Source organism: Furipterus horrens, unplaced genomic scaffold, assembly GCF_987537825.1.
Source record: "Furipterus horrens unplaced genomic scaffold, mFurHor1.1.pri manual_scaffold_4, whole genome shotgun sequence".
NCBI lineage: Eukaryota > Metazoa > Chordata > Mammalia > Chiroptera > Furipteridae > Furipterus > Furipterus horrens.
The window spans coordinates 117,088,573-117,113,318 of NW_028327174.1; the positions used below are offsets into that span (position 1 = coordinate 117,088,573).

General features: G+C 37.6%; 1 protein-coding gene across 3 annotated transcripts in view; it reads left to right on the forward strand.

Moving 5' to 3' along the window:
* Positions 1–24,746, forward strand: part of AUH (AU RNA binding methylglutaconyl-CoA hydratase) — a 181,555-nt gene that overhangs the window by 11,712 nt on the left and 145,097 nt on the right. For all 3 annotated transcript variants that reach the window (XM_090273973.1, XM_090273972.1, XM_090273971.1), the window contains exons 2-3: positions 20,848–20,915; positions 21,025–21,112. In XM_090273973.1, the coding sequence (XP_090130099.1) occupies positions 20,848–20,915; positions 21,025–21,112 (156 nt within the window). The remainder of the gene's footprint in view (positions 1–20,847; positions 20,916–21,024; positions 21,113–24,746) is intronic.

A 24,746-nucleotide genomic window follows, 5' to 3' on the forward strand; every position in this document is an offset into this window, starting at 1 on the left:
TTTGGGAAGACTATAGTTTTCCAGGAATCTGTCCATTTCCTCTAGGTTGTCAAATTTCTTGCCATACAGTTGTTCGTAATAATTTCTTATAATTCTTTGTATTTCTGTGGTATCAGTTGTGATTTCTCCTCTTTCATTTCTGATTTTATTTATTTGGGTTCTGTCTCTTTTTTTCTTGATGAACCTGGCTAAAGGCTTGTCAATTTTGTTTATCTTTTCAAAGAACCAGCTCCTACTTTTGTTGATCTTTTGAATTGTTACTTTAGACTCTATGTCATTTAATTCTGCTCTGATCTTGATGATTTCCTTCCTTCTACTTGATCTGGGTTTTGCTTGTTCTTCCTCTAGTTCTTGTAGCTGTAGGGTTAAATTTTTTATTAGAGATTCTTCTAGCTTTTTTAGGTAGGCTTGTATTGCTATGAACTTTCCTCTTAAGACTGCTTTCGCTATATCCCATAGGTTTTGGGTTGTTGTGTGTTCATTATCATTGGTTTCCAGGAACTTTTTGATTTCTTCCTTGATGTCATTGTTAACCCATTCATTATTTAATAGCATGTTATTCATTCTCCATGAGTTTGAATGTTTTTGAGTTTTTTCCTTGAGGTTGATTTCCAATTTTAAGGCATTGTGATCTGAGAAGATGCTTGATATAATTTCAATTTTCTTGAATTTATTGAGGCTTGTTTTGTGTCCTACCATGTGGTCTATCTTTGAAAATGTTCCATGTGCACTTGAGAAATATGTATATTTTGCTTCTTTGGGGTGCAAACTTCTATATATATCGACTAAGTCCATTTGATCTAAAGTGTTGTTCAGTGCCTCAATATCTTTGGTTTTTCTTTGCTTTGAAGATCTGTCCATTGTTGACAATGGGGTGTTAAAGTCCCCTACGATGAGTGTGTTGCTGCCGATATCTTTCTTGGAGTCTTTCAAAATTTTCCTTACATATTTGGTTGCTCCTAAGTTGGGTGCATATATATTTATAAGGGTTATATCTTCTTGATGGATTTTTCCCTTAAGTATTATGAAATGCCCTTCTTTGTCTCTTTTTATGGACTTTGCTGTGAAATCTGTTTTGTCCGATATAAGTATTGCTACCCCGGCTTTTTTTTCATGTCCATTTGCTTGGAATACATTTTTCCATCCCTTCACTTTCAGTCTGTGTAGATCTTTTGTTCTAAGGTGGGTCTCTTGTAGACAGCATATATGTGGGTCATTCTTTCTAATCCATTCAGCTACCCTATGTCTTTTAATTGGAGCATTTAATCCATTTACGTTTAAGGTTATTACTGATAAGTACTTATTCATTGTCATTTTCCCCCTTTGTACTCGTGTTCTTCTCTGTTTCTCTCTGTTTCTTTATCTTCTTAGAGCAGACCCTTTAGCATCTCTTGCATTGCTGGTTTGGTGGAGATGTATTCTTTTAGTTTTCCTTTGTCTGAGAAACTCCTTATTTCGCCTTCCATTTTGAATGAGAGCCTTGCTGGGTAGAGTATTCTTGGTTGTAGGCCTTTGTTTTTCATTGCTTGGAATATTTTTTGCCATTCCCTTCTGGCTTGTAGTGTTTCTGCTGAGAAATCTGAGGATAGCCTTATTGGAGCTCCCTTGTATGTTATTAGTTGTTTCCCTCTTGCTGCTTTTAGGATTCTCTCTTTGTCTTTGGATGTTGCCATTTTAATTATGATGTGTCTTGAGGTGGGCCTGTTGGGGTTCATCTTCATTGGGACCCTCTGTGCCTCCTGGATTTGAGTGACTCTTTCTCTCCTCATGTGAGGGAAGTTTTCTGTCATTAGTTTTTCAAAGAGGTTTTCTATGCCTTGCTCTTCTTCTCCTTCTGGAATTCCAATGATACGGATATTGTTACGTTTCATGTTGTCCTGCAGCTGTCTTAGAACCTCTTCTGTCTTGTTCAGTCTTTTTTCATTTTGTTGCATTGTCTGGGAGTTTTTGTGTACGTTGTTCTCCAGCTCGCTGATCCGATCTTCTGCTTCCTCTAGCCTGCTTTTAATGCCTTCTACTGTGTTCTTCAATTCAGAGATCGTATTCTTTATTTCCTCCTGGCTCTTATTGATAGCTTCCATGTCCTTTTTGATGCTGGTATAATTCTCAGTAAGTTCCTTATAGTTCTTCTGGAGTTCACTGTAGTTTTTCTGGAGTTCTTTGTAGTTTCCGCTGAGCTCATTTAGCTTCTCCATAATCCATGTTTTAAATTCTGTATCTGATATTTTGCTCCCCTCTATTTCATTTAGCACTCTTTCTGGGGATTCTACCTTTCCTTTTGATGGGGGATTGTTTCTCTGTCTCCCCATTTTTGTGATTCCTTTTGTTTGTTGGTGCTTCTTGGAATGATCAGTTCTTCCTGGATCTGCCTCTGGTAGCGTCAGATCATGTACCAGACTGGCCCTAGGCAGCCTGTTGGAGACTTCCAGGGATCTACTGCCTTTGTCTCTCTTCTTTAGTTGTTACTATACTCAATCTGTGATCAGCCGTCAGTCTTAAGGACCGTGGGTGTGGCAACTTAATTCCTGTAGGCAGGGCTTTTATTTCCCCTTAGTATGACACCACTTGGAGGGGGATGGTCTGTCTGCTGTACTGGGGCTGAGTCAGCACTGGCTGGTCCTGGGAGGGGGTTAGTGTAGCTTCCACTTACTCCTCCGCCCTCCTGGATCTCCGTCTGTGTTGTCCTTGATGATATTTCTTTAATCTGTCTGGTTGTATTTCAGCTACTTTTTGGTGGATCTTTTTCTCTGGTTAGTTGATTGAGAGTCACTCTGCCCACCTTGTCTTGAGATCTTTTGTGGAGGTGCTGCTAAAACATAATTACACAACCCAGGCAAGAAACCCACACCCTCCAATGTCTCCCCCAAATACAATCCCACTATAGGTTGCAAATGAGCCTGTGTTAATATGCTTGTGGAGATACTGAGACTCTTATTTTGTAGGAGAAACAGAAAGGAGTTGTTTTAAATGAAGGAAGTGTAATTTTTGAGCTGGAAGTTGATAGAGTATTAATATTAGCAATTGGGATCAAGGTTATGTAAGAGAGCAATTAACACTTACACTGTTTGAAAAGGAGGGGAGGGTTACAGTGTGGAGTGTGAAAGTTGAAGTGTATAGTATTAGGATTATATAATCGGTATATACTATATGATTAGCGTGGGAGGTAGGGTAGACACAACAGACATCCAGGTAGACAGACAGCCAGAAATTGAAAGAGAGGGCTGGGGAGGTTAGAAGGTAGGAAATAGATTGAGAGAGAATTCTTTAAGGATAAAAATACAGAGTAGAAAATAGCAAGAAAGGAAGGGAGAGAGGAAAGAGAGAGAGAAAGTAGAGAAGAGAAGGGTAGGAGAGAGAACAAAAGAAGAAGGGGAGGTAGAAGAGAGGGGACTGGATTAAAATTCTTTTTTAAATTATATGTTATAAAAAAGATTAGGAGATTAAAACATGATATAAAGTTGCAAGATAGAGAGAGAGGGTGAATATAGAGAGAGAGGAATAGGATATAGGAAAGCAAGAGGATTTGGGAGGAAAAGAGCTCAGGAGGGAAGGAAATCAGGAGGAAGAGGAGATATTAGGGAGGGGAGGATTGAAATTGAAGAGTTGGCAAAAGATAGGATGAAGGAGAGAAATACAAGAGGTAGGGAAAGAAGTGGGGGGATGGGGTAGAAAAAGAGAAGGGCTAAGAATGGGAGAGTAAAGGGAGAGGGGGATAGATTAGAATTATAATTTGAATATTAAGAGATTAGAATATAAAGTGTAATAGGGAGAGAGAGAGAATATGTATAGGGAGAGAAGGAAAATAAGGACAAGAGATGAAAGAAAAACGAATGTAGACTGAAGGGGGACAAAATAAAGAAATTTAATAAAGTTGAAGGTGCGTAGCGCAGAGAAAGTAGAGGGTGAGAAAGGGAGAGAACTTAAAATTATAAAATTAACTGAGAATAGGATGCAGGGGAGACATGCTAAGGGGAGAGAAGGGAGGGAAGGGGAGGGGGGAAAAGGAGTGAGAATAAGAAGGGACTGACGGTAGGGGTAGTTAGAGAGTGAGAGATAAAAGAATGAGGATTTTAACTCAATTCAACTTTTATGCACAGTCTCTGGGTATTTTTGGTTTGTTTGTTTTTTGGTTTTTCCTTGCTTCCTTCCTGAGGCTGCTCCTATTCAAAATTCCATGAGTTTCAAATCTTTTCTGGTTGGTTGGCTGGCTGTGGGAGGGTCCTGCTTGATTCTGGGATTGCTAGTCTTTTTTCCGTGGGCCTACCACTGCTCTGCTGTGGGTTGCGTTTAGTTGTCCCCTCCTGGGGCAGCCTCAGCCCTCCTCAGGCTTGTCCAGCTATGCCTTCCCTCTGTTGGTCCAGCCTGTGCCTGCCAGCAATCCCCGCCCTGCCTCCAGTCCTGTCTCTATTCCCAGGCCACAGCTTCTGCTCTCTTCCCTGTCTATATGCCTGCGCACCCCACCTCTCTCCCTGTCTCAAGATCGTCCTTTTGTTCTGCAGGACTCTGGCACAGTCGGTCAAAGTGCCGGGCCCAGTGGCCCTTTCCTGCCCAGGGCCTCTCCCCTAGTCTGGAGCTTTGCAGTGGCTTTCCAGCCTGTGCTCTTCTCCTTGCCCCAAAACTTTCTCTATTCCGAGCTACCGCTTCCGCTGGCTTCCCTGTCTATAGGCCTGTGCGCTCTATCTTTCTTCCCGCCACAGCGCTGTCCCTTTGTTCTGTGGGACTCTAGTGTGGTCGGTCAGCGCAGCACTCTCCTTCCCCGGAGCTCTCTGCCGGTCTGGAGCTTCGCAGCAGCCCTTCCCTGTGGGCCCTTCTCCCTGCCCTAAAACCGTCTCCCCTCCAGACCGGCCTTTTGTTCTGTGGGATTCTAGCGCGACTAAAGAGCAAACACTGATTTCAAGAACAAAGTTCTCCCCCGGTCCGGAGTTCCGCAGCAGCTTTTCTGTGCGGCCCGTCTCCTAGCCCCAAAACTGCTCCTTTGTTCTGTAGGGCCCTAGGGCAAGTGCTGGGCGTGCCCGGGATGCCGAGCTTTCGGTCGGAGGTTGCAGCTGAGGATGTTTCTCTCTAGACTCAGGTCACACAGTTTCTCCCAGTCCTGGTTGTTCACTGTTCTCTTCCTCCTCTGGCTTTTTTGGCCAAATCCTCTCCCTAACTCCCTACAAGAATTCACTCCCGGCTAGTGAGCTCTCTGGCTTGATACTGCAAACGCATGGAGTCTCGGAATGACTCAGCCTGCAGCTTGTGATAAACCCCTCCACCCCCCTCCACGCTGCTCCCACGATCTCCTCCCCATCTCCTCCCCGTTCACGTTATCAGATATTCACACTCACTCAGTCATTCCTCCCCGAGTTTGTTCCTCCTGGATTGTCTCCTTAACAGGAGCGAGCTGAGAACACTGTTCCTACTCCGCGGCCATCTTGGTCCCCCCCACCTGTGTTATTTTTATATGTTGATCTTGTACTGTGCAACTTTGCTCAACTTGCTTATTTGTTTTCATTGGTTTTTAGTGGATTTCTTAATATTTACTATATACTGATCATGTCATTTGCAAATAGAGGTGATTTTACTTCTTTTCCAGTCTGGCTTGCTTTTATTTCTTTCTCTTGTCTAATCTCCCTGCTGTGAGCCTCTATTATAGTGTTGAATAACAGTGCCAAGAGCAGACATCCTTGTCTTGCTCCCATTTTGCCATCTTTAGGGGAAGGCATTCAGTCTTTCATCATTAAGTACGATGTTACCTCTGGGTTTTTTGGAGCTGCCCTTTATCAGATTGAAGAAGCGTCCATCTAGTCATAGTCTTAAGTGTTTTATCATTTTGAATTTTGTCAGATGCTTTTTTGGCATCTGTTGAGATGATCATATGATTTTTCTTGTTTAGCCTGTCAATGTGATGGATTATGTTAATTGGCTTTCATATATTGAACCAGTCTTGCATACCTGGAATAAATCACACTTGGTTATGATATATAATTCCTTTTATACATTTCTGGGTTTGATTTGCTAATATTTTGTTGAGGATTTTTGCATGAGAGATAGTGGTCTTTAATTTTCCGTTTGTGTGATGTCTTTGGTTTTGTTATAAGGGTAGTGCTGGCTTCATAGAATGAGTTAGAAGTGTGCCTTATATTCTGGAAGAGATTAGAGAGAAATTATATCACTTTATTTTTTAATGTTTTGGTAGAATTCACCTGTAAAATCATCTACATCTGATAGTTCCTGTTTTGGAAGCTTATTATTTATTGATTCAGTTTCTTTATTGATATAGGCCTGTTGAATTTATGTTTTCCTCCTGTGTATTCTGGTAGATTGTCTTTCAAAGAATTCTCCCATTGTGGGCATAGAGTTGTTTATAATATCCCTTTGTTTGGCATATGATATCAATGGAATTCAGTAATGATGACTCGCCTTTTATTTCTGATATTAGTCATTTGTATTCTCTGTTTTCATGGTTAGCCTAGCTAGAAGCTTATCAATTTACCGATCTTTTTAAAGAACCAGCTTTTGCGAGGTTGATTTTTTTTTCCTACTAATTTTCTATTTTCAATTCCATTGTTTGGTGATTTTTTCTTTTTTTAATTATTTTAGATTTAATTTGCTTTTGAGTTTTTTAAGGTGGAAGCTTAGATTATCAATTGCAGATGGTTCTTAATATGTGCATTCAGTGATGTAAAATTCCCTCTAAGCCAGTGGTTCTCAACCTTTCTAATGCCGTGACCCTTTAATACAGTTCCTCGTGTTGTGGTGACCCCCAACCATAAAATTATTTTCATTGTTACTTCATAACTCCAATTTTGCTACTGTAATGAATCGTAATATAAATATCTGATATGCAGGATCTATTTTCATTGTTACAAATTGAACATAATTAAAGCATAGTGATTAATCATACAATGTATAATTATATATGTGTTTTCCGATGGTGTTAGATGACCCCTGTGAAAGAGTTGTTCGACCCCCCAAAGGGGTTGTGACCCACAGGTTGAGAACCACTGCTCTAAGTACTGCTTTTGCTTTATCCCACAAATTTTGATAAGCTGTATTTTTATTCTCATTTATTTAAAATATTTTAAATTTCCCTTGAGATTTTTTTTTAACCTATGTGTTATTTAGAAGTACCTTACTTAATCTCTGAGTATTTTGGGATTTTCCAGCTATTTTCCTGTTACTGATTCCTACTTTTTATTTCCATTGCAATCTAAGAGCATACTTTAATATGATGTTATTGTTTAAAATTTGTTTCATTTTTGGCCCAGAATGTGGTCTGTGTTGGTGAATGTATAATTGTCGTTGGTTGCAGTAGTGTATATTCAATTAGATCTAGTTTTAAGTTATAGTTGAATGTTGTTGTTCAGTTCAATTATACTCTTAACTAATTTTGTGCCTTGCTGGATCTGTCAATTACTGATAGAGGCATGTCGAAATTGGTGTATTACATGTGATTTGTCAGTAATAATAGTTAAATTACTGAAGTTTACAACATTTTTAAAGTAATCATAATATATGGTCAGATTAAAAAAAAGAAACACTATGAAAGGTGTTATCCGTTCACTTTCAGGCCCTTTCATCAAAAGTAAAGACTTTAAAGGGATAAGTTCCATATCCTCATTAACACTTGTTTCTCTTTTTTTTTTTTTTTTTTTAGCCATTCTGCTGATTGCGAATGGATACCTCATTGTGATTTTGATTTGTATTTTCCTAATAACAAATGATGTTGAGCATCATTTTATGTGCTTATTGGCCATTTATATATTTCCTCTGGAAAAATACCTATTTGTAGGGAAAATTGAGTCAGTCAGGCTCCCTCACCTGGATGTCCGGGCATGAATATTAGAGATACTAGTTAGAGACCCACATGCACAGTGGTTATATAACCTGCTGTTATATAACCAATGATGTCATATTTTAGCATGTAGCTGGCTTTGTCTATGCTTAGTACATAGAGAGGTGGGACTTTCCGCTAGTGCGGATCTTCCCAACACACAGAATAAAGGCATGTCAGATATCCTGATGGCTCTGTGTATTTTCTTCCTTCTGTCTGAATTCCAATTGAACCTTCCTGTCCTGTGACGTTTACAGAACACTATTTAAATCCTTTGCTCAGTATTCCATTGGATTGTTTGTCTTTTGTTTGTGGGTAATAAGAATTCTTTTTATAATCTGGATATTAATCCCATATCAGATATATGATTTGCAAATATTTTCTATTCTTTGGTTTGTTTTTTCACTTTCTTGATAATGTTGATGAAATCTGATTTATCTGTTTTTTCTTTTTTTTCCTTGTACTTTTGTTGCCTAATCCGAGATCATGAATATTTACATCTCTGTTTACTCCTAGGAGTGTTATAGTTGCAGTTCTTACAATTGTGTCTTACATCCATTTTGAGATAAGTTTTGTATATGGTGTAAGGAAAGGTTCCAACTCCATTTTTTTGTGGGTGAATATCTGGTGTCCCACCAATGTTTGTTGAAAAGGCTATTCTTTCACTATTGAATGGTCTTGGTAACCTCTAAAATCACTTGACCATAAATGTGTTTATTTTTGAAGTCTCAAATTCAATTCCATTGACCTCTGCGTTTCTTCTTATGCCAGTATCACACTAGCTTTATAGTACATTTGAAATTGGAAACTGTCCCAATTAAGTCCTCCAAATAAGTCTTTCAACTTAGTTTTTTTTTATTTTTTATTTTTTTTTTTAAGATTGTTTTTGGCTATTTGGGGTCCTTGCGATTCCATTTGAATTTTTGTGTCAGTCTTTCTGAAAAAAGTTCAGTTAGAATTTTGATAGAGATGGTTTAGATCAATTTGGGGAGTATTGTCATCTTAACAATTTAGTCTTTAATGAACACTGGATATCTTTAATATATATAGGTCTTCCTTAATTTCTTTCAGTGATGTTTTATAGTTTTCAGTGTACAATCTTGAACTTTCTTTATTAAGTTTATTCCTAAGTATTCCATTATTTTAGATGCTATTACAAATTGAATTGTTTTCCTAATTTCATTTTTGGAGTGTTTGATAGTGTATACTCAATAGAAATATAACTGATTTTTGTATATTGATCTTCTATCATGTAACTTTGCTGAATTCACTTATTAACTCAAATAATTTTGGGTGTATTCTTTGGAATTTTCTCCATGTAAGATTATGTTATCTGTGAATAGAAATAGTGTTACTTCCACCCCCCCTACCCCTCACTTCCAATCTGAATATCTTTTTCTTTTACTTGCCTAATTACCTTGGCTAGAATTTGCAGTGAAATATTGAATAGAAGTGGTAAAAACAGATGTCCTTGTCCTGTTTCTTATCTTAGGGGGAAGACTTTCAGTCTTTATCACAGAGTATGATATTGGTTGTGAGTTTTTGTATAAATGCCTTTTATAGGTTGAGAAATTCCCTTTTGTTACTAGTTTGTTGAGGTTTTTTTTTTGTTTTAATCATTCAGATGTGTTGAATTTTATCAAATGCTTTTGCTGTATCAGTTGAGATGTTCACGAGGTTTAAAATATTTTTTTTCTTTTTTCTGTTAATGTCGTTTATTTGATTGAGATAAATCCACTTGGTCATGGTTTATAAACCTTTTAATATACTGCTGGATTTGGCTTGCTAATATTTTGTTGAAGATTTTTGCCTTTATATTTGTTACTGATACTGGTTTGTAGTTCCCTAGTGTACGAAGTATGCCCAAAAGTTATCCAGCCATATAATATGACAAATAGAGACATTTATTGAAGAAGACATCAGATAAGTAGGCACCTTGTGACCTCATTCAGTTCTCCCAATCATCATTAACTGCCCTGTTGTATTTTCCTGAATCTCACTGATGGTCTGAAATCTCTTCCCTTTCAAAGGTGATTTTAATTTTGGGAAAAGCCAGAAGTTGCAAGGCACTAAATCTGGGCTGTAGGGGAATTGAGTCACCTGGGTGATTTGATGTTTCCCCAAAAAAACTTGGCACAAGCTGTGATGCATGGATGGCGGGTGCCTCATTGTGATGAAGCTGCCAATCACCAGTTGCCCATAGCTGTCGTCTTCTGAATCATCTGAATGGTTTCCACAGTGGAATGTTCAAGCTTAATGCAAAATTGGTTGCAGATTCATTGCTGTACTTGCTCCGTCATTTTGAATGTGTTGGCCACACAGTACACACGATCTCTCAATGACGCCTACTGTCCCCACTGACTAGGACAGTGAAGTTGTCATTATTCACATATGCACATTCCAGTCTGTTCTTCTTGGCTGCCAGGTTACATCGATGTTGTGCAAACCAAAGTAGTTATATTAACAATGGCTGGACTTTTTCCAACAAACCCCTATCCTTGCTTCCTTTTAATCTATTCTGTACACTGTGGTATGAGTGATCTTTTAAAAATACAAGTTTGAACATGGAAATAAATTTCCCCAACTTGATAAAAAGCTATCGGAAATGTATAGCAAACGTTATGCTAAGTGGTGAAATACTAAAGCGTTCTCATTAAAGACATTGACAAAATAAGGGAATTTGTTAAACTTGCTAATATTCTGTTTTCACCACAGTCAATTATTGTATTGCCCTAGGAAGAAACTCCACACTTTTTAGTTGTCACTACCTAATTCTTCAATCCCTGCCAGCCCTACAGAACCACTTATTTACTTTTGTCCCTTTTGATTTGCCTACTCTTGACATTTCATGTAAATGGAATTATACAATATGTGCTCCTTTGTGACCGGTTTCTTTCACTCAGCATAATGTTCTCAAGGTTCATCCATGTTGTACATGTGTCAATATTTTATTTTCTTCTGTTGCCAAGAATTACATTGCATGTATATACCACATTTTGTTTATTTGTTCATCAGTTGATGGATGTTTGGCTTGTTTCCATTTTATGAATATTTTGGGTAATGCTTCTCGGATCATTATGGTACAAGTTTTCATTGGAAATCATTTTTAAGGAAGATACTAAGGCCAAAGGTTACAAAGACAAAGGTATACTACATAAAGATTCAGAGTTTTCCTTCTCTGACTCTGACTCTGGAAAACTCTGACTCTAAAAAACTTCCGCTGCCTTGCGGCATACCTCTTCAGGGGAAAGGCTAAGGGAGTAAACCCCGACAGAAAATCCGGAGCCGGAGTCCCTAAGGCGGTTTGACGTTGTAGTCAACACCGGCAACTCCTGCGGCGCACCTGAAACCAAGCTGTATTGACTCCGTCTTTCCCTTGGATCCTTCAGCTGCGAAGAGAGGGGGGGTCTGCTGCATGGGCAACAGCAGACCCTCCATATCACCCTGCCCAGGCTCTGTAGCTTCAGCTTCACTGGAGAGGACACTCCAGCGTCATCGCAAGATGTCGATTCAACACGGGAGGAGACAGATACCGTGTCACTCCCGAGTCGGACTGCACAGCCATTCTCGGTGGTGCAGATAGACTCTTAAGAAGCTACACCATCGTCTCTTGAGACGGACGGCTGCCGCCGCCGCCGACTACATAAAGATTAAAACTTTGGTGTAACAAAATACCATAAACAAGTTGAACTTAAAAAGTAAGTGATAGGGAAAAGCCTGTAATATAAATAATGAGTTAATATTTGTAATTTAGAAAGTTAATCAAAATACAAAACACAACTCCATGACAAGAGAGGCAAACAATAAGAACAATTAATGCACAAAAAATGACAAATGATCATTAAACTTGATTAATTCAACTGTAATTCAGAAAATTGGGTGGAGCCTGATATAAAACGACATTATTTTCCCATGTATTATCAGAAACTTATGATACTAAGTGTTGAATGGCAGACCAGTCAGTGATTCTTAATAGCGTATTTTATGAGGCCCCCTCTACTGACTGAAATGAAATTGTACTGATAATGCAGGCTACTCACATACATAATTTTTTGAAAATCCCTAAATATAAAAATATAATGAAAACAAGGGGAAGATACTTTTTGGTAAAACAGTATTTTATTGTAATATGTAAATTTCCTGCTGTCATTACTAAAATATAACAAGTTAGGATTTAAGGGAAGTAAGAAGACGAGAAGCCATTAAACCCAAGAAGTAGAGGGAAATAAAAAAAAGGTGGTATTATATAAATAGTTAATAGAATAAAAACTTATGTTGGGTTAGGAGTAACCTACCAAACTGATTTTTATATGATAAGAAACTAAGGCAGTAGCCTGAATTAAAAAAGGGGTAACATGCCAAGAAATTTTAGTTTGTCAGTGAGCAAATGTGATATTCTCACAAATGAGCTGTTTTACTTAATTAACGTTAAGACAAAGGAATTCTCTGTTGGGAGATGAGAGAGGCTAACCACAGTGTACATTGTAAGATTCAGTTCTCATTGATACCGAGTTAAATGGAAATTCTCTTTTATCAGTAGTTTAAAGTAATATACTTGAAAATGCAATGAATGTAATTAGACTTACCTTACCTTTTAATTTTTCTTTATTGATTTTAGGGCAACAAGCTTGTACTTGTGTGTCTGTGTATAGAGTTCAAGTTTTATGCATCACTGTCTGTTAGATCCTGTACTATGTCTATCTTATGCATCTTGTCTCAAAACAAAATCTGGTGGTTCCACACAGAGTTGCCACAGATACATCTAAATGGCCTGAAGAAGCTGAGTTCCAATGACCTGACTCCTGTACAACTTCATAAATAAATTAATGTGTGTAATTTAAAAATAATTTGTTGGCACAGTTGTGTTTCATACAATGCAGAGGTAGTTTAAAATATATTTGAATTGATCTTAATGTCAGGTTAATTTTGTATAATTTCACAATTATTGATAATATAAATTCAAATATGTGGGGAAGGAGGTGTGCTTGTGCAGACTATACCAATAATTGGAGTTAAAATGTAGTATTTCCTAAGTATTTAAAATTCTGAAGGTTTTAATATTCATGTTTGTCCCTAATTTTATCTTTGCAATTTTGTATTCTTCTACATACAAAGGGCTCCCTAAATTTTATAAGCTTCAGGCCCAGCAAATCCTGGATCCAACCTTGGTGACAGTCCAAGATATTCCTTTATGTTTTCCAAATGTGTCCTAAGAGGTGTTTCATTCCATTGAGGTCTGCTGTTGTGAACAAATAAGCATTGCTGTTTGGTTGAACAGAAATAGGGATAATATTTTTGGGGAGTATCTGGCAAAATTAAGAATGCCCAGACCTAGAAATTCCAGTTCTTGATACTTGTCAGATAAATATTGTACTTACGCATGTATAGAAAAAAAAAATCTTCAAGAATATATATATTTATTTATTGCAGCATTGTAGTATTTAGGAGAATTTAGGAACAGTTTAAATGCTCATCAAAAGGAGACTAAATAATGGAAACTATTTCACAGAATATTATGAATTATCAGGAATGTCTTGAGATAGAAAGATCTTTAAGATTAAATTAGAGGAGCGACAGCTTACCTAAGACACAGAGGCAAACATACACAGGATACTTCTGGCAAAGATGGAGGCCTAGACTGACACGCTCCATCTCCCTCCACAAATAAGAATACAACTACCGCAAAACCAGCAATAACCAGAAATTCCAGAAAATAAATGGAAGTCCAATGTATGAAGTTATAAAGAAGTGGTGCTCATCCGGACAGGTAGGAGGGGCAAAGCCGGGGCGGAGAGGTCAAGTTGTGCTGGTGGTGGCAGCAGCGGTGACGGCGGTGGGACGGCGGTAAGCACAGACACCCATATTTAAGGGGAGGTAAAAAACACCTGGGGAGCACCCCCGGCTACAGACCAGACCTGTCAGCTTGCGATTCCAACGCTGGGCATAGCAGAACCCCATTGCCTTGGACTGTGAGGGCTGGATGGGGTGGGGATGGAGGAGGAGGCTCCGGTCTCTCAGTGGAGAGTGAACGGCGGGAATCCATCTTGGGCCCCCGCCCCTACACAAAATGCCACAGTGTGGTGAGGAGGGTCTCCCGGTTGTGATGAGGGCACGGGGCTACACCCCCTATCGTGTAGGAGGCGTGATAGCCCTGCCTAGGAAGCAAAGGTAAACACAAAACACAGGATGGCACAGATCATGGTAGAGGTCCCAGTGATGCGGCTGATCAGACAGCAAATATCTAATCTAATGAAGCAGCAGATAGGAAATCTTTCTGAGGCACAGTTCAGAGCTTTGGTTATAAAAGTGCTTTTAGACCTAACAGCACATCTTAAACGAGACGGGGAAGGAATGAAGGCTAGTCCTGCTGAAATGAACGAAAACACATACTAAAATAGTGATGAGGGCAAGAAAACCAGGGATCAAACCAACATCGTAACATAGGGAAGGAAAAAACTGTCAACCAGTGCAGAAAGAGGAAACGAAAAGTGAGGAAAATGAGGAGAAGCTAAGAAACCTATGGGACAGCTATAAGCGGGCCAACATCCGAATCACAGGATTGCTAGAAAGTGAAGAAGAACTAGAAATTGAAAAATTATGTGAAAAAATAATGAAGCAGAACTTTCCTAACTTGAGGAAGGAAATGGAATTACAGGTCCAGGAAGCACAGAGAGTTCCAAATAAACTGGACCCAGGGAGAACCACACCAAGACACATTATAATCAAAATGTCAAAAATTAAGGATAAGGAGAGAATCTTAAAAGCAGCAAGAGAGAAGAGAATTACGTACAGAGGGGTCCCAATAAGACTATCAGTTGATTTCTCAAAAGAAACTCTGCAGGTGAGAAGGGACTAACAAGAAATATTCAAAGTAACGAAAAGCAAAAAACCTACAACCACGATTACTCTATCCAGCGAAGCTGTCATTCAGAATAGAAGGGCAGAGAAAGTGCTTCCAAGACAAAGTAAAAAAGATCCAAACCACTGTTATATAAAATGTTAAAGGGACTTGTTTAGGAGAAGGAGGATCAAAACCATGAACATTAAAATGAAAACTGCATCACAACAACCAACAACAGAAGCTAGGGCATTGAAACAAAGGCAAACTAAGTAGGCAATGAGAGTGGGAAAAAAATGATAGGTGTGGGGGACATTTTGGAGGGAGGTCAGCACTGAGGGGGAAGTGGGGAAAGGGAGGGAGATGGTACAGGAATTGAGAAGCATAGTAGATGGGAGTGGAGAGAGGAAGATGTTCAGAAGAACTAAATGCACAACCAATGGGCATGGAGTAGGAGGGGACAACTGGAGGTAGGAGCGTCACTGGGTGGAGGGGAAGAAAGGGAAAAGAAATTGGGACAACTGTTAACAGCATAATCAATAAAGCATATTAAAAAAGATTAAATTAATAAAAGACATATGTATGAGTCTATTAGAACAGCACTAACAGAAAAATACTCTTGACACTTCATGTATGTAAAATAGCAACAGCAGCGCAAACTGTAGTACACAGCTATTTCTGTATGCAAATACATTTTCTGGGAAGTTACATGTCAATACATTACTGTGGCTACTTCTAGGGAGGGGAATGGAGGGGGTCCAGGGAAGGAGATTTTCAGTTTGTGTGTATTATTTTAGTTGTGTACAAGCCAAATATATTTATGTATATATTTTAAAAGTCCCAGCTGAGTCTATGCTCATCTTTCAGTTGTGTGAACTTTATGGAGCAGGCCTGATGTAATATAAACTTGTTACAGATTCACCAAAGCTTTTATGATGTTTTGTCAAAAGCCAAGAAAAGTCTAAAACAGGGATTTAAAGTTAAAATATGAATGTGTAATCTTTTCTGAATATGGATAAACCTGTTTTGGCTAGGTTATGTGAGGCGGGTGCATGATAGTTGAGCTCTTGAGAAGCTGTTAATCGTGAAGTAAAGTGGGATAATTACAAAACAAAGAACAATAGGCTCTGCTGAATAAAGCTAAGGTTTTATTCCATTTTGGGGTGTTAGGGATAAAGAAGCAAGCCAGTGACTCTCAAACCAGTAGGAGATAATTAACAGATAAATCATGGAAAAGGGGCGAGGAAATGACATTCCACAGCTCCTCACACATATCTCTGGGATCAGAAGGAGGAAGATTGTTATCACCAAACACAGAGAAATGGGAAGATGTAGCTAGATAACTTTGCAAATAAGTTGCAGATAAATCTATAACTAGATTACCCTTACTTAATCACACCCTGAGTTAAGTAGTTAATTGCGTTAGATTGTGAACCCAGATTAACCAGTAATGGAGAAATGGGGAAGAAGGAGAGGAGAGGGCGAGCTAATTGCATTAGTGTAAAACCAGTTTACTTTGCCTACTTCGCACATGAATGCCCCTGACTGGCTGTGCACGGGATTCTGCAGACTTGTGAATAAACGCCTCACTTTGCTGCTCAAGTCCTGGGTCCCGGTTTTTTATTGTGAGTGTTTCTCACAGGGATATCAGTAGCCCATTAGTATGTTTGATGGTACAGTTATTAGGCACTGGATGATTCATTTAAAATTAGAGTTAATTTCCAACTCTCTGAGGTGGATGTGCTCAAAACATCAGGCCTTGAACATGGGACCAAAACTGCTGGAATTAACTATGGTAAAAGTGTTTTGATGATATTTTACACTTTAGTAATAATGTCAACAGTATTGCATCTCACATATGTTTCGCATGCGTTATGATAACATTTATTGTTCTTTGTGATAGAAGGGACAAAAATAACTAATACTTATGTTGTAAACTTTATATGTATAGGGACAGTGTGTATGGAAAATAATACAACAGTTAATAAATAATATAAGAAGAAACTGTTCTTAATGTTTTCACAACTATAAACCTACTTTTGCCCCACCCTGTATATATCTTATCATTTGATTCTCACAACAGCCCCATGGAGTTTGGAACAACTAGTATCTATCTTCACTCAACAATGTAAGGAACTGAGGATCAGCGAAGTGAAATAACTAGTGAAAGGTCATATAGCTAGTAAATGACAGACTGGGATCTCAACCCCAGCAATCAGACCTCAGAGCCTGCATTCTTACCTTAGAAGCACATAGTATAAAGTTCATGTATCTGAAGCTCTGAAAGGATAAAACTCAAAATGTCAGAGTTTGGTTTAAGGAAAAGTATATTGATCAAGAAGGTGCCAGTTGAGAAGATGGGGTCTCTAATCCTCAAATCCATTTTAAGAAAGCAGGAAGCTCAAGCTTCTTTTATCTCAAGGGAAGGAAAAATGGCTGTTTTTGTAAAAACTCAAGCAGAACTCCTCTAATGATTAGCATGTCTGTATGCAAGACAAAGCAGGCGTTAATTAACCTGAAGGTCGTGGGAACAACTGGGAGCAACGCAGGATTAAACAAGATGGAGTCAGAGAGGCCAAGCACCTCACTGTTACACCCTTAGAGTTTATTTCAACTTGGATGTTTCAAAGGCACTTCAGATTCACTTTAATTCAAAACCAAACTCATGAGTTTTACCTCCATCCTCTTCTTCATATGTTTTTTTGTTCTGTCTCATTGAAGGTCATCTTTCATCCAATTGCTGAAGCCAAACCCGTTAGTGACACTCCTAACACTTCCTTCCAATGCAGTCAATCCTCAATCTAGTCAATCACTAACACATTAAAATTTTTATCTCTTGAATAAGCTCTTGGATCCCTTCATTTCCTTCTATATCTAATTCTACTAACCTCAGCCAAAACTTTTAATCTCTTGACTGGATTGCAGATTGTGCCTTGGAGCTTCTAGCCCTATACACTTTTGGTGTGGCCTCCTAATATCAAAACTGTATTTTCCCCCTGGTTGCATATGTGTTTATACTACCTAAAACTCCTTCAGTGGTTGTAGGATAATATCTGGCCTGTGGTGACCTCTCCTCTTATTGGCCTCTCTTCTCCTATGTCTGGAACATAGGACTTCAGCAGCAAAATGAGGTGTTTATTCACGAGTCTGCAGAATCTTGTGCACAGCCAGCCAGGGGCATTCATGCGCGAAGTAGGCAAAGTAAACTGGTTTTCTACTAACGCAAATAGCTCCCTCTCCCTAATGCAATTAGCTCCCCCGCCCCTCTCCTCCCCCATTTCTCCATTACTGGTTAATCTGAGTTCCCAATCTAATGCGATTAACTACTTATCTAAGGGTGTGATTAACTAAGGGTAATCTAGTTATATACCCTGGCTGGTTTGGCTCAGTGGATTGAGCGTTGGCCTGCGAGCTAAGTGTCGCTGGTTCGATCTTCCAGTCAGGGCACATCAGAGAAGGAAAACTCTTGACTCCAAAAAACCTCCGCTGCCTTGCGGCATACCTCTTCAGGGGAAAGGCTAAGGGAGTAAACCCCGACAGAAAATCCAGAGCCGGAGTCCCTAAGGCGGTTTGACGTTGTAGTCAACACCGGCAACTCCTGCGGCGCACCTGAAGCCAAGCTGTATTGACTCCGTCTTTCCCTTGGATCCCTCAGCTGCGAAGAGAGGGGGGGTCTGCTGCATGGGCAACAGCAGACCCTCCATATCACCCTGCCCAGGCTCTGTAGCTTCAGCTTCACTGGAGAGGACACTCCAGCGTCATCGCAAGATGTCGATTCAACACGGGAGGAGACAGATACCGTGTCACTCCCGAGTCGGACTGCACAACCATTCTCGGCGGTGCAAATAGACTCTTAAGAAGCTACACCATCCTCTCTCGAGACGGACGGCTGCCGACGACGAATCTAGTTATAGGTCTATCTGCAACTTATTTGCAAAGTTATCTAGCTCCATCTTCCCATTTCTCTGTGTTTGGTGATGACAATCTTCCTGCTTTCAGTCCCAGAGATGTATGTGAGGAGCTGTGGAATGTCATTTCCTCGCCCCTTTTCCATGATTCATCTGTTAATTATCTCCTACTGGTTTGAGAGTCACTGGCTTCTTTATCCCTTGCAACAGGATCTATAATGGTGCTGTGACTGTTTTATTCTCTCTCCTGTGTTGCCCCTGCATGGAATTCAGTCCTTCCCCTCTTCCCAACTCCTACTCATCCTACTAATCTCAACTCAAATAGCACTGTCTTGGATAAGCTTTCCTGTTGCCCCCAGACCATATCAGTTCTGGTTATAGTTACTGTAGTATCATTTAGAGCATGTAAAACATTTTGAATTGTGTATGAATGTTTGTCTTTTCTTTCTAGACTCCTTAATTCCTTCAGGGCTTAGCACCATAATGTATAGTCAGTACAGCTGAATGAATGAACACATGTTGAACACATCTAGTGTTATCCACTTGATTTTCTATTACACGGGAGAACTGGAGCTTGAACAGTGTAGCATAGTCCTTTCATTCAGGTGCGAAGTTAGATTGCCGCTTACCAGCTGAAGGTAGTTATTTAACCTCTCCAACTCCCAATTTCTTTATCTGATCAGTAAGGATAAAATTTGTACCTACCTGTTGTGTTTTTGTGGGGATTACATGAGGTAGTAAATAGGGAGCACATACGGAAGTGCTCAATTAGTGGTGCTGTTGTCATTAGTTTTGGGGTCTAGCCATGGTCACTTAGTTGTGTAGGTCCTAGATACCAGTTCTTCATGATTCTCTCCATACTGAGGAATTCTTGCAAATCATTCTACTGTGAGCCAAAGTGCCTCTTTGTATTTTTTTTTTTTTAATGGGCTTACACAGTTTTTTGCATAGAAAAGGTATGTGTACAATTTGTTGTCTTCAGTTTAACCCAGTTACAAATAAGGATCATATCCATTCCCACTCCACCCCCAACCACGCGGAAGACATTTCTGTTATACAAGGAAATTTGTGCATGCATTCTTTATAAGGAAAATTTTTTAGGTGGGAACAAGCCAATGTCTCTATTGAACTTCAACACCTCCATAATAGAAGAGCTTGCCAGAGAATGGCATGAGATTAGAGACACTGTTAACAAATCCAGCAATGAAGAAAATCCACCAGGTCCCTCTCACGTATATGGTTCAAAGATGCTTCCAGAAAGAAAGCTAAGATTGTGTAAGGAATGCTCAATACCGGAAAGAAAAATCAGGTCGAGAACAGTATGTGTGAGATGTGACAAAGGGCTGCACCCAAGATGCATCAGTAGCCACAACTGTTAATATATAAACATTTTACTATTATTGTATTGTTTTTGCATTTTGTTTTTGTTTATAAACTTTTTCACTGTTGATATCTATTGATATATATCTAGTGTGAATGACATTTGTGTTCATTTATTTTTGCATGTTACGAAGTATTTTTTTTCAAAAATTTAAGCAATATTTGGCATGTTTCTTGCTTGTTATCCATGTTGCTATGTGTTTTTTCAAATTATAATCATAGGTTTTAATCTTATGCCATATATTATACTTCAAAAGCCATATTGAAGGAAATAATTTATTTTTCTAAAATAATTGTTATAATAAAATAATTTTAATACAATAAATTTGCTAAATTGTGTCAAAGAACAATGCTTACAAAAGAAGAGTATTTACTCTATGTAGTGAAATTTTCATCAAATTATTATGAATAATAATGTTTTTATAGACATTTTTGATAAACTGCATTTCTCAGCAAAATAGCCTGGCGTTTCTCACACGAATTTTAGCAATTACACATGGCACTCAAAGGGGTAAATAGCATGCTCTAATTGAGGATTTTCACCAGTAAGCATGGCCTTCCCTCTAGTTAGCCTAACTTGGTGATGTTAGGTATACTTAAATATGTTGAAATATGGTGGTGCTTAGAAGACATAAATTGAAGAGGACATGATGTAAAGTTCTTCTCTAACAGTCTGAAGAAAAGCAGCGACTATTAAGCAGAAGATTAATTTCATAAGTATATTACATATACCACATTCTTTGAAAATATACTTGAAAAGGAACATAAACATGAAAATAAGCTCTTGGAGTGAACCTCAAGGAAGTGGAATATTTCCTGAGTCCCAGATTAAGCAGCTGTGTATGTGGGAACCTGTACCCTGAAAATTCACTAACTGAAGTACTTGTGTTTTTTTTCTTAACTAGGAATTGTGGTGCTTGGAATAAACAGAGCTTATGCCAAAAATTCACTCAGTAAAAATCTTGTAAAAATGGTAAGTGTTAAAGATTAAACTGTTTGTTTCTTATATTAAGCTATAGTGTTGCCATCAACCTGAAAAATTTACCCCCCCCTTTTTTCTTACCCTCCCTGTTTCTGTTTAGCTTTCAAAAGCTGTGGATGCTTTAAAATCTGATAAGAAAGTACGGACCGTAATAGTCAGGAGTGAAGTTCCAGGGATATTCTGTGCTGGTATGTAAATAAATTTTATTATGAAATTGAACTGTAGTCTAATTATTCCTCAGTAATAGCCTATTTTCCATTATAAAGTTTTCTGTAGTTTAAATTCCATTACCAACAATTCCTCTTTGTCTTTTTTTTCCTGGTTTACAAGAAAAAAGATGGCATTTTCAGTATTAGAAACTTTTGTAACATGTAGATTGTTTTGGGAGTTGAAAAAATAATTTGAGCCTTTAAAATATTTGTATACATAAATAATATTTATGAAAGATCATCTGGGAAGGAAAAATTGGGTTTCCTACCCACAATAGCGTGTTCTGTATTAGTGGCTCAAAAAATACTTTAATTGACCAGCAATAGGTGCCCCAGTACATAGTGTTAAGTATCATTTGCTTTGAAGGTTGGTGTTTGTAGTGGTGCCTACTTGTGCTCACAGAATGTACTTTAAAATTGATATTTACAGCAATGAAAGATAAATGTTTTTTCTCCCATTTATACTGCTTACCAAAAGATCAAGTGTCTTGTATTTTCCATATTTGTAAGTATTTCTAAGCCATGAAATAGAATGAATCTGTTTAACCTAGTAAAAACTGTAGGTGATTAAAATGAAAATGCTGATAACATACAGTATCATTGTAATTTAATAAGCAAATGAAGGTAGAATTTGACTGAGGCATGAAAGTGTTTTTCCCCCTTCCAGTAAAAATTATAAATGGGATAATTCCTTTGAGGTAATCAAACAGTATTTTATTTATTAAACAAATATTTATTGAGCATTTAGGGTATACTCAGAACAATGCTGAGAACATGGAGAAATATTTCTAGACAGAACTGTTTTAGAGGTGTCTTAGTTTAGAGGTGTGAAACTGATATTCTTCAGTTTATTCTTAAGGATCCTTAGTTTTTCAAGCTTTAAACTCTGTGGCTTTCACCTTAAAATACTGCAGATTTTATGTGTAGGAATGTTTCCTTTAAATGAGTTATATTTTGGGTTTTGATATAATGTACCAAGGGTTAGTTTTAACTCAGTTTTGTAATCAAAGACAGTCAAGTTACACTTCTCAGCTGCTCAGGTGAAGAGGTTTTGGAGTGCAGGCTTCTGCTTTTGTCTCTCTGACACAAGTAGCACCATCTGTCTGCCTTGTAGGTTTGAGGTTTCAGTAGGATTGTGTACCTAACAGTCAATAGTACAGAAGTGATTGCTGTTCATAGTTTTATTTTATTTCGTAAACAATATGAAAAACTGATACCGACACAATAGCATTTTTATCTCTCTGACAAATGGCTGTGAGGTCACTGCTCTCAGATCCTTTGAGGGCCACTAAAGGGTTTATCGAGCAGTTAGGGGCCTTTAAGGAAGGCGCAATTATGTGACTCCAGGAAGAGTGACAGTGATACTGTGAAAGCAGAACAACACCTCAGAAATAGTGTTTGTGACCATAGTAACATTACTGCCTTTCTGTTGGTAGTTGATGTGATTAAAACACTGTAGTTACTGGTAGAATTCTTTTTATCAGACCTAATCCTTTGCTGCCCATGTTTTACATCTTCATATTATTTATATTCTTTGAAAAAAGTTTTAATGCTTTAGAACATTTACAGATATCTTTTTATAGGTTGCCTTTTTGGGGACCTATTAAGTAATATACCACATCCTTTTTTTTTCAGATTAATAAGTTAGCTTTGGATACTTTTTTCTAAGAGTTGATCAGATCTACTTTCTTTGCTGTATGTGTTTTTAAACTTTTGCATGATTAAGATAATCTGTATTTTAACTCATAAGAACTGTTATTGTATTTTGTCAAAAAATAATCAGTGTTTGAATTCTAGAAAAATTGTGGCAAACCATTTATTTTATTAACTCAATGTGTATAATAGAACCATTATTTCAGATTTCTCTGAAAGGTTTTCTTTGCTTACATATATTTGAAACAGACAACTTAGTAGGTCTGTTTTTATTAATGCATACAGAATAAGTATAGATTTAAACTTATAGCCTATACTAGTTTAAAATATTAATTTTAATCAAGCCTCATTTACTAGTTATTGTTGAAGAATACAGTGTTTCAGATAGAGTTTTAATTTCTGTTATGAAATAGTAACATTCAAGACCAAAACTCTCTAAAACAGTAAACTCATTTATTGATTAGTTTCTCAGCCCTCCCAGCTCCCTAAAGTTACTCATTTTCCCTTTCCTTCCTGTCCTGCTCTCTTCTCTGTACATCTGTATTACAGGGGCTTCTTGTTCATTTCCAAAAATTTAAAGCTTACGAAGTGGGCTTGCCTCAAATTTCTTAATGGGAATTTCTCTTTTTTTTCTTTGAAAATTATCTTTTGTGTTCTCTGAACACAGCACCTACTAGGAACTCAGCATATATTTGCTGAAATCAATTAGCCTTTAAATTGACGTGATTCACTGATGTTCTTTTCTGGGACTGTTGGGATGTGTTTAGCGGTTTCTCTGAATTGTCTCAGACCTCCCTCCTATTCACTGATAGTGTCTTTGGCTCCTGAATTTGATACATTTTTTCTACATCATTTTCCTAATATGCTAGAAAAACAGATAATTAAGGCCTATTAAAGTGATCCTTTTAGGTATTGGAGGTTGAACAGAGTGATTTCTGACTTCCCATTTAAATCTATTATTTAGAATCAATAATCATAGTTCACTTACATTTTTAAAATCAAAGTTTAGTTTAAAAAATAGTAGGTTAAAATATGTGAAGTGTGTACAAAATGTATTTAAAAAGTATATATACAAAGAGAGAAAGCTTGCTCTCATCCCACTTCCTCTACTCCATTCTTCCCCTAATAAAAATAACACTTTTAAATTATATTATTTATTTTCTTCTAGTATTTTATTATACATATGCATACAAATATACAGAAACATAGAAATGAACTCAGTATAATGTTAAGAAACTGTCTAATGTGATAATATGAAGACTACAGTATAGTGTGGAAAATTCATGTTGTGAGAGAGAGCTATGTATGAAATGTTATGCCCATTATGACTAGCTGTGTAAACTATGTCTACAAATAAGATTATGGATTAGGAGTGATATTTTCTTTCTTCCATCTTTAAACTTTGTGACAATAATTGTTACTTAAAATTATATTAAGGGAATATATAAAATAATTTTGAAAAAATCAAGTATATTAGTACATTTTTTGGTTTTGATAACTAAAATTTTGACATTGAGTATCTGAATTATTTGTTAACAAACATTTGAGAGGAAAAAAAATTTAGAATAAAACAATCTTACAGGACAATTCACATACTTTCTTTTTATAGAATACCTGTAAGGTTAAGGACCTGATTAAAGGGGTGGTTTAGCTGGAACTACTTCTCCTAACTCAAAGGGCAGGGTTTTCTTTACTGCTCTAGTGATTTCTGTCTGATCTTTTGGAATATGTTTTCTTTTTATGTTCTTAACATTTATGCCCTTGCACATCATAATGGTCCTATGTTGATTGAGAAGATGCATAATGTCAAAATACCGCTCTGGCTATAGTAATACATTTAAATGAATTTTCTGTTATTAATCACAGTGATATCTTGATACAGAAAAAAGATATGTATATCATAGTTGTCATGGCTGTAGACAATGCTTCCTGTAAGTGTATGTTTTCAGATACCATGCTA